The sequence below is a fragment of the Oncorhynchus tshawytscha genome, linkage group LG08 (genome assembly GCF_018296145.1).
Source record: "Oncorhynchus tshawytscha isolate Ot180627B linkage group LG08, Otsh_v2.0, whole genome shotgun sequence".
Lineage (NCBI taxonomy): Eukaryota > Metazoa > Chordata > Actinopteri > Salmoniformes > Salmonidae > Oncorhynchus > Oncorhynchus tshawytscha.
In genome coordinates this window covers 57,987,224-58,001,177 of record NC_056436.1, presented here as the reverse complement: position 1 = coordinate 58,001,177, position 13,954 = coordinate 57,987,224, and the positions used below count along the sequence as shown (strand labels likewise).

Sequence of the window (13,954 nt, the reverse complement as noted above, 5' to 3'; positions counted from 1 at the left end):
AGCAGGGCCTGGACACATCACATGTTAAGACTCCCCTGGCTTTAGCAGGGCCTGGGCACATCACATGTTAAGACTGCCCTGACTTTAGCAGGGCCTGGACACATCACATGTTAAGACTGCCCTGGCTTTAGCAGGGCCTGGACACTTCACTCATAACCTAAGGATGTGATGGAATGGGGTCAGGTGAGTTTTGGTGTTTGTGTCTGAGGCTCTGTGACTTGATGTTTGGGACTACGGGTTCCACAGGGAAAGTTCCCAGATAGATAGAGCACAGGTCCCAGGGGCTGTATGTAACATGCATCTCACAGTAGGAGTGCTGATCTAGGGTCAAGTCCCTCCATGTCCATGTAGTCTTATTCTTTGTGATCTAAACAGCAAAACTGATCCAAAAATCAGCATTCACACTGAGATGCTTGAGCTACCCCAGTGAAGACACTGATGAAATACACCCACAAGTCATTCTGAAACAAGCCCCTGTTGAGCCACAATGACTGCCCTGATATAAACAGGCCAAGAAGACCATAGATCTTCATATTGGTAACAGAGTTATGAGGTGTCTGGGAAAGGTTGGACCTCTCGCAAACACTTAGGAGTCAGAGTGAAAAAGGTCAAGAGTTACACAGGGAGGAGAGGAAGAAAGGAGGGGAAGAACAAAGAGCTCAATGTGATATTGTATACAATGTCAGTATAGCATTAGACCTGGGAGGAAACGGTTCCATGCACTTTACTAGCTGAATTGAAGGGAGTACAGTACAGCTTCTCAAAGACACATATACACCTACCTAAAAAGAACCATCCTACAGAATTAATTTTTTCCCCCTTTATGTCATTGTGTTTGTCTTGCATGCACTCTGGCAAGGTGTCTACTTTTCGATATGGTGGCTGTGCATGTGCGTGTCTGCATGTGTGGCGACGTGTGTTTGTGTGCATGAGAACACATGCAAGTGTGTGTCAGTGTGTGAGAGATAACATGTAAATCTACATATAGTTAAGAATCAGGACCAAAGGATTGATAGACTAAATAATCACCTCCAATAGGCCTACAGACTGCTGACGTGTAGGAGAGAGACCGCTGACAATCATCTTACCAAGGTTGCCACCTAGTGGAATAAAATACTACACGCACAACTATATTGCGCAATTTGACTATGTAACAGCAGCATCAATCTGCGTCCCAAACAGACTTCCAAGCGAATCCAAATGAAGGGATATAGACATTCAAAACTACATGACAAAATACAAACTTGCCGTATTCAAAATCTCTTTATGATGATTTGATGTACATCAGGACGATGGTTTGTAGAGTCTGATTCACTGTGTTACCCATCATACTCCATAACAGTAATCACAAAAGTGGCTGGACATCGACGGAGGATTTTTTTGGGGGACTATAGTCATTGTACCTGAATAATAATGTATTTCAATTAACTAGTTGATGGAGTGCCCAAACAAGTGTGAAATAAAAGTCAAAGGTCACAACAGCCAGAACAAAAAACAGAACTCAAACAATTCCTAGCTAATGAGGACCCTCCACAATTTATTTTTATTTAATTAGGCAAGTCAGTTATGAAAAAATTCCTATTTCAATGACGGCCTAGGAACAGTGGGTTAACTGCCTTGTTCAGGGGCAGAACGACAGATTTTTACCTAGTCAACTCGGGGATACACTCTAACCACTCGTCTACCTGCCGCCCCGAATCACCACAAATAGAACACTGATCGTCCAATCAGAGCGGCCTGGATGCCGCTACCATTCCACTCACAGACAAACTTACACTAACTAAGATCACAATATTTGGGTCTGACGATAACGGTTTTGAGGAGTATAATAAGAAGAACTAAGTATGTTGTTGGTATCTACAGTAACCACAGAGAATATTGCACATTTTACACATTCAAAATATTTCAGTCAATGTTTGTGCTTCAGAATGCTACATTACTGTACATACTATCGTGGCTTTGATACAAATTTTGAACACCTTTCTAATTAGCTTTGTTATTCATCTTCTGTACATTGAGTGAACTCTGTCATAAAGACCATGTAATATGTAAACACGGATAAAAGATCTATAGCAGAACTGCTCTAGCATGGTGATGTGCTAATTCTGACTCAAGGTGTGGCACGTGAGGTCAGGGCATAGCTCCACCGTAGGGGGTTGGCTGTGCTGACAATGGCCAGTTGGCTGAAAAGCTCAGGAGAAACTGGAGGTAGAGGGGGGCTATAGATCAAGACTGGGGGTCAGGGTTGAGTTGTTGGTCAGGTGTCCAGGGCTCAGTCTGGGGAATTCAGGAGGGGTAGAGGGTGTGGACTGGGCCTGGACTGGGTGCCGAGTTGGAGGGGGATGCTAGGTCTGGACTGGGGGGGGTGATGAGTTAATGGGGGTTGCTGGGTCTGACTGGGGAGGGGTACTAAGGAATATCTGCAGGGCAGGGGTGAAGATCAGGATGGTCCCTAGGACCGACACAGTGAGGAAGGCCCACAGGAAGATCCTGTCCAGAACCTGAGCCACAAACTTCCAGTCCTGGACCACCTGAAAACAGGAAGAACAGGAAAAATCAGGGAAACAGGAACAAATTCAGTATCTTAGTATTACATTATATAAATGGCATTACCATACATATCATGTTGATTAAAACATATAGCATGGTGACCCACCTCTCTGATAAAGTGTTCCTTGCGTATATGGCAGCTGATGTAACGCACAGAGTACGTAGCTCTCTCCAGCATGGTGACCCAGGCTTGACTCTCATCTTCCTTCCCCTCCAGAGGACTCTGTCCATGGGCCCCGCTGCTCCTCTGACCCCCAGACCGGGGATTCAGCTCAGGACTCTCCAGCGCCAGCTCGGGGTAGTGGTACCGGTCAGTGTGGCCCCGCATGCACAGCATCCGAGGTAGCCTCTGAAGGAAGAGGGTGCGAACCCAGGGGGACATGGGGTGGTAGGTGGCTGAGGACCGGTGGTGCACGTTGATGACAAACACCGTGACGATGATGGAGAGGGTGACGAAGATCATGATGAAGAGGAGGTACTCCCCGATGAGAGGGATGACCTTGGAGGAAGACGGGATGATCTCTTCTATGACCAGGAGGAACACAGTGAGAGACACAAGGACGGAGGTGGAGAGAGAGAGCTTCTCCCCTTCATCTGACGGCAGATAGAACACCAGCACGGTCAGGAACGACAGACCGAGGCACGGGATAATTAGAAACAGTGTATAGAACAGCGGGAGACGTTTCAGAATGAACGAGTACGTTATAAAGGGGAAGGAATACAGCCCGTCTCTCCGGTTTCCTCTGGCCCCCGTGGCGTTCAGGATCTCCCACTCGCCGTTGTCGAAGAAGTCCTTCCTGTCGACATAGTCGTCTAACAGGATCATGTCCACCATGTTACCATCGTAGGTCCAGGAGCCAAACTTCATGGAGCAGTTCTGTCTGTCGAAGGGGAAGTAGGTGACGTCCATAGTGCAGGCCGACTTGTAGCTGGCCGGAGGGGTCCACGTGATTCTACCGTTGGACTTAACGATGGCTTTGGTCATCAGGGAGCCCTCGAACCGCCCGTCAGCACTGGGAGAGGAGAGAGGGGCAGGGGGTAAGATTAGGGTTAATATTATGGTTAGGGTGTGCATAAGTCCGAAACTTATTTTACTAGCACCTTGCACTTCCACTTTTTGTATTCTTTTGAGCATGGATTAATTTAATTATATGATTTTTGCATCTCGGCCTCCTTGGGTTATTCGTCATGGTTTTCAGTACAAGTACTTTTTGAACTCAGATATTTTTTCCCCCTACACACTGACCGCCTTTCATTGTAGCCTGAGAGCTAACCTCCATACTGGCTTTCTAGGGTGTGTATAAAACATATATTTCTTAGGAATACATCAAACAAAAAAGGATATAGAGTATCAATGTGGGTTATTAGTGTGAATATAGGTAGAGGTTACACTGTCTTGTCTGAAGACTTTATGCTAAATGAACCCTTCATAACATGTGACATCATCATTGAGCTTACTTCTCATAGAGCACAATGTCAGGCAACCAGATGGTCTCAGATGGAACTCTGATCGATGTGATCCCACCATAGTCCTCAGGGTTCCATCGCAGTTTATAATCTATCCACTCCTGTTGAGGGAAAAAAAAAAGATTGTTATCCTTCTATTCTCTTCTGTGGACAACAGTTTCTATGCCTCTTACAAGCTACAGTTACACCCCCCTTCTCCTCACCTGCCACAGCCACACATTAGTGGTCATCAGCTGGTTCTTCTCATCCTGTGTGTGTATGTGAGAGCGAGAGAGAAAGAGAGGTCATGCAGAGTGGAGCAGAGGAGAGGAGACATCCAGGTTAGAAATGTGTATCGGATGTCATTTAAAATGGAATCAAATGTTGCTGTCTGTTCCATTTCCTTTTTACACTATGTCATGATTACACCTTAAACCATTTCTAAATGTATCACTCCTGTGCAATTTATATTGATAGGCTACATGAAGGTTCTGCCTTTATTATTTTAGTCTGGTATTAGAGCATAAGCCTAAGCTTTTAGGGCCAAACCGTACGGTCGTCAAATAGCCAACACGCCGATCGCCAAATGCTTTTGGGAACAGGCATAAAACGTTAACATCAATCCACGGATTCAAAAAGGGCAAGAGTCAGAGTTGAAATCATTAGGAGAAAAATCTGCGTAATGGAGAGTTGAAAATAAATGGCCTGAACAGTAATGTTTTAGAAAGATCTGGTGACGAGGTAAAAGAGGGAGGATAGCAGTGCCTGTTATGTGACGATTGTGAGGCGCTACACAAAATGCCAGTCACAAGATGGGGACTTCACATACTGTAGGCCTATGGCACGTCAAGGGAACTGTAGCCTACTGTTCAGATGGGCTAAATTGGAACTGAAATCTGGACACTGACTGTATATCCGTAACCTCTCCACCAAACTGGAATTCTTCTGACTAGCTTGGAAAGACCGTACCGTGGAATATTGAAGAGCCCTCACAGCTGCTCAATCAGCCTATTTTTCCAGCCTAATGAGAATAAGAAGCAGACATATTTTTGATACTGTCCCAAAGCGAACTAAAAAGCAGCATTCCAAGAGAGGATGGCTTTTTACTTCAGCAGTGATGAATTCATGAAATTCTTAGATGAAAAGATTATGATCATTAGAAAGCAAAATTACAGACTCCTCTTTGAATCTGAGAATTTCTCCAAAACTCAGTTGTCCTGAAGCTGCACAGAACTGCCAGGGCCTAGAATCAATGGAGACACTCAAGTTTTTTAATCCTATATCTCTTGATACAGTCACAAAAATAGTCAGCTGCATACTGGACACTAATCCAACTAAACTACTGAAAGAGCTACTTCCTGTGCTTGGCCCTCCTATGTTGAACATAAATGGCTCCCTATCCTCCGGATGTGTACCAAACTCACTAAAAAAGTGGCAGTATTAAAGCTTCTCTTGAAAAAGACAAATCTTGACCCGGAAAATCTATTACATTTTTTTTTTTTTTTAACTATTGGCCTAAAACGAATCCCCCACTTCACGCAATTTCTTTTAAAAGTTGTTGCGCAGCTTACGGGCAGTTGCGATCTGTCGTTCAGGGCAGGAGAGGCAGAGCCCCACCTGTTGAGCCCTACATTTTTTGCAAATGTTTTTGTCGTTGCCTGTTATTTTGGCATTAAACACGTCACGTATCAGTTTGTAATATAAACATGTTTAATAAACTATTAGCATATATCTAATCACCCATTCATTTTGAAAAAGCTGTTGTGCAGCAACTCACTGCCTCCTGAAGAGAAATAATGTATACTAACAGCTTCATTCAGGTTTGAGACCCCATCATAAAACTGAACTCATGAAGAGGGTAAATGACCTTTTAATGCATCTCTCCTCGTGCTCCTAGACCTTAGTACCGTTTGACACCATCAATCACCACATTCTTTGGCGAGATTGGAAACCCTAATTGGTTTACACGGACAAATTATTGCCTGGTTTAGATCTTATCTGTCGGAAAGATATGTTTGTCTCTGGATGTAAGTTTTGGGTGTTTCTCAAGTTTCCGTTTCAGGACCACTATTGTTTTCATTATATATTCTACCTCTTGATGTCATTCGGAAAAACAATGTCAACTTTCACTGCTTTGTGAATGACACACATGTACATTTTGATGAGACAGGGTGAAGCCCCAAAATTGCTTGTCCTGGAAGCCTGTTTCAGATAAAGGAAGTGAAGGGCAGAAAATTGTTTACTTTTAAACTCAGACAAAACAGAGATGCTAGGTCTAGGTCAAGAAATAAAGAGATCTGTTTGATCTGACAATTAATCTTGATGGTTGTACAGTCTTCTCAAATTAAACTGAAAGACCTCGGTGGTACTCTGGACCCTGACCTCGCTTTTGACAAACATATCAAGAATATTTCAAAGGCAGCTTTCTTCCATCTTTGTAACAATGCAAAAAAATCTGAAACATTTTGTCTAAAAATGATGCAGAAAAGCTAATCCATGATTTTGTCACTTCTAGATTAGAATACTACAATTCTTTGCTTGCCGGCTGCCCGGATAAAGCACTAAATCAATTTCAGTTAGTGCTAAATACGGCTGCTAGGATGTTGCCTCGAAACCTCCAGTGCTAGCCACTCTACACTGGCTTCCTGTTAAGACGAGGGCTGATTAAGTTTTTACTGCTAACCTACAAGGCATTACATTGACTTGCTCTTACCCATCTCTCTGATTTGATCCTGTCGTACACACTTACACGTACGCTACGGTCCACCAAATGTTGGGCTTTATCCTATAGAGATACATTTTTATGGAGTGGTCTGCCTATACATGTGAGAGACGCAGACTCTGTATCGACTAAGTCTTTACTGAAGACTCATCTCTTCAGTAGGTTCAATGATTGAGTGCAGTCTGGTCCAGGGGTGCGAAGGTGAACGACAAGGCAGTGCTGCTTGCTGTCTCTTCCTGGCCGGCTCCCCTTTCTCCACTGGGATTCTCTGCCTCTGGCCCTATTGCGGGCAGTGGCGACCCGTCGTTCAGGGCAGGAGGGGCAGACTGACACCTATTTGAGACCCAAATTTGTTGCTTTTTTTGTTATTAAGACTTGTCACATATCAGTTTGTAAACAACGTAAAAAAATATATATATATATACACACACACATACACAGTTGAAGTTGAAAGTTCAAACACCTTAGCCAAATACATTTAAACTCAGTTTTTCACAATTCCTGACATTTAATCCTAGTAAAAAATTCCCTGTCTTAGGTCAGTTAGGCTCACCACTTTATTTTAAGAATGTGAAATGTCAGAATAATAGAGAGAATTATTTATACCAGCTTTAATTTCTTTCATCACATTCCCAGTGGGTCAAAAGTTTAAATACACTCAATTAGTATTTGGTAGCATTGCCTTTAAATTGTTTAACTTGGGTCAAACGTTTTGGGTAGCCTTCCACAAGCTTCCCACAATAAATTGGGTGAATTTTGTCCCATTCCTCCTGACAGAGCTGGTGTAACTGAGTCAGGTTTGTAGGCCTCCTTGCTTGCACACACTTTTTCAGTTCTACCCACACATTTTCTACAGGATTGAGGTCAGGGCTTTGTGATGGCCACTCCAATACCTTGACTTTGTTGTCCTCAAGCCATTTTGCCACAACTTTGGAAGTATGCTTGGGGTCATTGTCCATTTGGAAGACCCATTTGCGACCAAGCTTTAACTTCCTGACTGATGTCTTGAGATGTTGCCTCCCCCTTTTTCCTCCAAACATAACGATGGTCATTATGGCCAAAAAGTTATATTTTTGTTTCATCAGAGCAGAGGACATTTCTCCAGAAAGTACGATCTTTGTCCCCATGTGCAGTTGCAAACCGTAGTCTGGCTTTTTTAATGGCGGTTTTGGAGCAGTGTCTTCTTCCTTGCTGAGCGGCCTTTCAGGTTAGGTCGATATAGGACTCGTTTTACTGTGGATATAAATACTATTGTACCAGTTTCCTCCAGCATTTTCACAAGGTCCTTCGATATTGTTCTGGGATTGATTTGCACTTTTCACACCAAGGTATGTTCATCTTTAGGAGACAGAACGCATCTCCTTCGTGAGCGGTATGACGGCTGCGTGGCCCCATGGTGTTTATACTTGCGTACTATTGCTTGTACAGATGAACGTGGTATCTTCAGGCGTTTGGAAATTGCTCCCAAGGATGACCCAGACTTGTGGAGGTCTACAATTGTTTTTCTGAAGTCTTGGCTGATTTCTTTTGATTTTCCCATGATGTCAAGCAAAGAGGCACGGAGTTTGAAGGTAGGCCTTGAAATACATCCAGAAGTACACCTCCAATTGACTCAAATTATGTAATTTAGCATATCAGAAGCTTCTAAAGCCATGACATTATTTTCTGGAATTTTCCAAGCTGTTTAAAGGCACAGTCCACTTAGTGTATGTAAACTTCTGACCTACTGGAATTGTGATAATGAATTATAAGTGACATAATCGTTCTGTAAACAATTGTTGGAAAAATGACTTTTGTCATGCACAAAAGAGATGTCCTCACCGACTTGCCAAAACTATAGTTTGTTAACAAGAAATTTGTGGAGTGGTTGAAAAACTAGTTTTAATGACTCCAACCTAAGTGTATGTAAACTTCTGACTTCAACTGTATGTACTTATGGAAAACATAGGGACCACAATGGAAGTAAGTCCCTGAGACAAAAAACCCTCAACCTCCAGATCAGTATGAGGGGGGAGTTTAAGTTTAATTCTTACAAGGTTGGCTTATTCTTTAGATGTTTGAGGATGCTAGTGAACCATAATCAAAGTGACACTGGACTAACGCATTTGCGTGTCTATAGCTACACCTGTATATGTTTCCATGCAATTGGTGACAGATTTTCATGTGAACATTCTCTCTTTCCATTTCAGAGTTTCTTTTAGGATCATTTGGTGCAAGATGACATGACACTGAAGATTTTAGTTTACATAGTCCAGAGGTGGACTGTAACCTAATACAGGACAGACGGCTAGCAACATTGGCACCACTTATCAGCCTGAAGCAGAGCATTTCTCTCTATCGCTTTCTCCCGTGATTCATCTCTCTCTTCCTATCCCTCTTACTCCTGTGCTTCAGCTCACCCCCCCCAATCTCTTTTCCTATATTCTTTCATTCTCATTATTTGGTATGATATCAGTTAGTATTTACAACCTCTCTTTTTGAGTTGAAACAATTACATACATGCCACAGGCATCTCCCCTCAGAGCGAGAGATATGCATCCTGCTGTTTGTTTAAGCAAGGTTCATATTTAAGACCATGAATGGGACTGTTCTATTGGCTGCTTGTGTTCTTTGACAGAAGAGCTAAACCAGCTCACCTTATCAAATCAGGCCCTGAAAAGTGTAAAGCTCTGTTGGAAAAGAGCGTGTTCCAAGAGTTTCATAAAAGGAGAGAAAAAGCTAGATAAAAGTCCCACTGAAGCCACCAGCTTTATTTCAGGACCTTGGTCAGCTCAGGAGTGGAGTTGTTCCACTGTGGTTTAGAAGATTCCTTTCTTTCAGCATTACTTGTTTGGGCAACATGGACAGGGTCAGAATTACAAGAACTACGTGGCTCAAGCAATTCAGACAAGATATTTTGAGACGTCCATGTCTTTTACCGCTTGTTTATATGGCAAGGTCTTTTGCCGAGGTGCGCGTTTAGCGTGTGTGCGTTCGTGCCTGTGCATGTATACGGCATCCTCACCACGTCCACCAGCTGTGAGATCTTGAGTCCAAAGCGTACTGTGACCGTGTCGTTGGCGTGCTGGATGGGCCGGACCCAGCGCTGGTACCCCTGGAACAGGTTCCTTAACAGGAGGTCCTCCATCTCAGCCAGAGAGCCAAACTCACCTGGGGATGGGAGAGGAAGGGGGGAAGGGGAAAAGAGAGAGTTTAAATAGGCTGAGAGAAGCTCAATGTCAATTAAACAACTATTTTGAATATAAAATGCTCACAGACCAAGGTGTCTAATTTTAAACGTAGATGGTGTTTACTATTTTGAACAAAATATAAAATGTTTGCAACACGGCAATTCCCAAAGGACTTGAAAGCTGAAAGGATGTGTTTTTTGTGGTCTCAGTTTATCCCTCCCTGGCTTTCTGTATGCTTTGGACACTTGGACAGTCTCGGTGTAGGTGCAAGCTGGTGGCGCTGATATTCGGCAGTCTCAGCCACAGGCTTGACCGTGGCCTCCAGATTGCAGGGCCTGACAAAAACTAGGGCAAAGCAATTGGCTAGGTTCCGCTCTGTTTCAGCTGTCGTGTGCAGCCTAGCTGTTTGGAGAGGGAGGTGCTCGCTGTACCCTTGAGGGCCGTGCATACAGGGACCTTTGAAATAGTAGATCCTTTTTTTGAAAAATATGATTGGTGGATTAAAATAAAGTGTTTAAAATGTGTGGGTGTGGGTGTGCATGTGACCAATAACCTGCAGCTAGAGCGAATCTACCCTCCGGCTCCCATTCTGTCAGCCTTAACATCATTTCCTTCCAGGAATCAAAACTGTATTACATTAGAAATAAAATGCAACCCTCTACTTAGATATTGCCATCTTCAACATAACCTTCACACATATATACCAATCCTTTACGAATAGCCCTGGGGTGTTACTGACAAATGGAAATTACCCTTCAATAATTCAATAGATATTATGACCGTTAGTTTCAGAAAGAGAACAGAAGGGGAGACAGACATTGTCACCTGACACCGTGTCTGTCACTGCTTCCGTCGACCGGTTCTGTCTGTCAGCAGAAACTGAACCAGACCCGTGCGAGCGTCCTCCGGAGATTGATTCTGGTTGCTTGGAGAAACAGGCGCACAGTTTATGCTTCCAGTTTGTCAGATGGAATATGAGTAATTGGAATCTCGAGGAAGGTCATATCGTAACTTGGATGTAAGGCCAGATGTGTTATGCTCCCCCCGTGACTTGGATAGAGGAACCTTTATTTCCATCCTAACCTAGTGCACTTTTCAGTTCCATATAGGCTATCCCTCGCAAGCACCACACGTTTATAACTCTAACTCACCCTACTTATCGTACAAGACATGCAATTGTTCCAGTTCCTGTACTTACCGGGGATGGTGCCGAGACAAAACGCACACATCGCCGAAAGGACAAGCACAGATACTCGCAAATTCATGATGATTCTCATCCGCTCTGTAGAGGCTTCTATAAACTAATATCATGCATTAAAGACATACAACTTCTCGAGAGCCCCCGTAGGAATAAACAAGTCTCATAATTCCGTTAACAACGCTGACAATGGAAAAATAAACCCTATCTAATATTAAAAACGAGCCTTCCACTGAGCTCCCCGTGAACAAAACTCCAGTTGCGAGGAGGACTGGCACCGACGGCTGTTCTGCACATCTCTCCAGCGCGTGGCGCGGTGACAAAGAGGAGGGAGCAGAGCGGGAGTTTGAATGGGGTTTAAACGGGATCCTAAACCAATCAGAGGAACAGCTAAGGATCCACAGCACCTGGCAGATGACCGTGCGTGCATGCGCACCTGAGGGGAAACGGTAGCACGTAGACTAAACTCTTCAAGTTTAGCTGTTGTTGTAATGATCTTCTGAGACACTGGGAGATGGCTTGGTAGGCTAATATATCGCAGCAGTTTGAAAAACGAAGAGGGTCATGTCTGTTGAAAGTCCACGTGCAGGGCACGGACTGTCCACTAGGGCGCGCTTAAAGCAGTGAAGTCGGGATGGATGTCAGCAGATGATTCCCGGTAGTTTCAGTTGCTAAAATATATGATACAGAAAGTCTTACCAGTTCTTCATCCTAAGCGATGCCCATAAAAGCTTTAGCATCAGCCTGTCCTCAAAGAGGAAAGTGAGTGGTGCTAGACCCTCACCTCTATTGATATCCTACTTAGAGAGGGAGTCCTTTACTATGAGAAGGGGGGAAGAGGGAAGGATGGCTGACTCTGTGCTTTATGAAACTAAACTAAATCTTCTGACCTAATGCTGACATGGCACATCACTAGAGATGGCACATCACTCTCTCTCTCACACACTCACTCTCTCTCTCTCTCATTCGTTTATCTCTTTCTCACTCTCTCACTCCCTCTCTCAAATATCTCTTTCTCTCCCCCCCTCTCTCTCACTCTCTCTCTCTCTCTCAAATATCTCTCTCTCTCTCTCTCTCTCTCTCTCCCAAACCTCTCTCTCTCTCTCTGTCTGTTTCTCTCTCTCTCTGAGACTGGTTTTCTATGTTGATGTTCACCCTGTCATTTTCCATCAGTTAGTCAGCCTCGGAGTTCTGAGTTGGAGTCTCAGATACTGTCTCAGAGTTCTGACTCTGTCATGTGTCACCACACACAGACTCTGATAGCCCCTGACAGGGCCTGCTTGACGTGGCCCAACCAAACACACTGCTGATCCAGCAGCCTCTCTGGGTCAGGAACCAAGCCCGTGAGCTCTAACCTTACACCACACCCCATCCTGCTGCTGTGGAATCTAATATATCATATATTAGGAACTGGGTGGTTTGAGCCCTAAATGCTGATTGGCTGACAGCCATGATATCAGAACGTATACCACGGGTGCTCTAATTATGTTTATAATAGCAATAAGGCACCTCTGGGTTTTTTCTTATGTGTTGCGCCGTGCATAAGAACACCCCCTCGGGCCTTATTGCTTAAATATAATATGCCATTTAATATGCCATCTACAGTATGTGTGTGCGTGTGTCTATCTCTCTAGCTGGGCTGTGTCGACATCCTATGCTTTGTCCAGTAATATTCTCTTGTCTTTGTCTGTCTGGCTCTTATCCAGTTCCTCTGTTTTTCTTTGTCTTTCTGCCTCTCATTTGGTTCCACCCCCCTCTCTTTCTCTCACTCTCTCTCTGGGAGATTAATCAGTGTGTTTTCTCTCTCTCTCTCTCTCATCTCTCTCTCTCTCTCTCTCTCTCTCTCATGGCTGAGTACAGACTATTCTATTTTAATTTAATTTTCTCTCTCCATCTCAGCCCAAGAATTCCAAGGTAACCTGACTAAATGACTATCGCCCTGTAACACTCACATCTGTAGCCCTTAAATGCTTTGAAAGACTGGTCATGGCTCGCATCAACACCATCTTCCCAGAAAGCTGTACCCACTTTCAATTCACAAACCATCCCAACAGATCCACAGATGACGCAATCTCTATTGTATTCCACACTGCCCTTTCCCACCTGGACAAAAGGAACACCTATGTGAGAATGCTGTTCATTGACTACAGCTCAGCGTTCAACAGCATTATGCCCTCTAAGCTCATCACTAAGCTAAGGACCATGGGATTAAACACCTCCTGCAACTGGATCCTGGACTTCTTGACGGGCCGCCCCCAGGTGGTAAGGGTAGGCAACAACACATCCACCACACTGACCCTCAACACGTGGGCCCCTCAGGGGTGCGTGCTTAGTCCCCTCCTGTACTCCCTGTTCACCCACGATTGCATGGCCACGCACGACTCCAACAACATCATTAAGTTTGTAGACGACACAACAGTGGTAGGCCTGATCACCGACAACGATGGGACAGCCTATAGGAAGGAGGTCAGAGACCTGGCATTGTGGTGCCAGAACAACAACCTCTCCCTCAACGTCAGCAAGACAAAGGAGGTGATCGTGGACTACAGGAAACGGAGGGCCGAACATGTCCCCATCCACATCGATGGAGCTGTTCTGGAACAGGTCGAGAGCTTCAAGTTCCTCTGTGTCCACATCACTAAGGATCTATCATGGTTCACACACATCAACACAGTCGTGAAGAGGGCACAACAACGCCTCTTCCCCCTCAGGAGGTTGAAAATATTTGGCATGGGCCCTCAGATCTTCAAAAGGTTCTACAGCTGCACCATTGAGAGTATATTGACTGGCTGCATCACCACTTGGTATGGCAACTGTTTGGCATCTGACCGCAAGGCGCTACAAAGAGTATTGTGTACAGGCCCAGTA

At 44.3% G+C, this 13,954-nt stretch overlaps 1 protein-coding gene across 1 annotated transcript; it reads right to left on the bottom strand.

Moving 5' to 3' along the window:
• Window positions 1–34: 34 nt before the first annotated feature.
• Window positions 35–11,423, bottom strand: LOC112256241 (neuronal acetylcholine receptor subunit non-alpha-3-like). The gene is made up of 6 exons (XM_042325693.1): window positions 11,087–11,423; window positions 9,723–9,868; window positions 4,221–4,265; window positions 4,009–4,118; window positions 2,657–3,563; window positions 35–2,531 (listed from the first exon to the last, which is right to left on the bottom strand). Exons 1-6 carry the CDS (start codon window positions 11,163–11,165, stop codon window positions 2,346–2,348), a joined length of 1,473 nt encoding a protein of 490 aa, XP_042181627.1. The 5' UTR covers window positions 11,166–11,423; the 3' UTR covers window positions 35–2,345.
• Between the last annotated feature and the right edge of the window lie 2,531 nt (window positions 11,424–13,954).

Bases quoted from the DNA above. Each gene is read 5' to 3' on its own strand.
- LOC112256241 (XM_042325693.1), bottom strand. From the start codon at position 11,165: ATGAGAATCATCATGAATTTGCGAGTATCTGTGCTTGTCCTTTCGGCG. The intron at 4,119-4,220 runs GTGAGGAGAAGG...TTCCCTCAACAG, and splicing joins CTAATGTGTGGCTGTGGCAG to GAGTGGATAGATTATAAACT. The intron at 3,564-4,008 runs GTAAGCTCAATG...CTCCTCTCCCAG, and splicing joins GACATTGTGCTCTATGAGAA to TGCTGACGGGCGGTTCGAGG.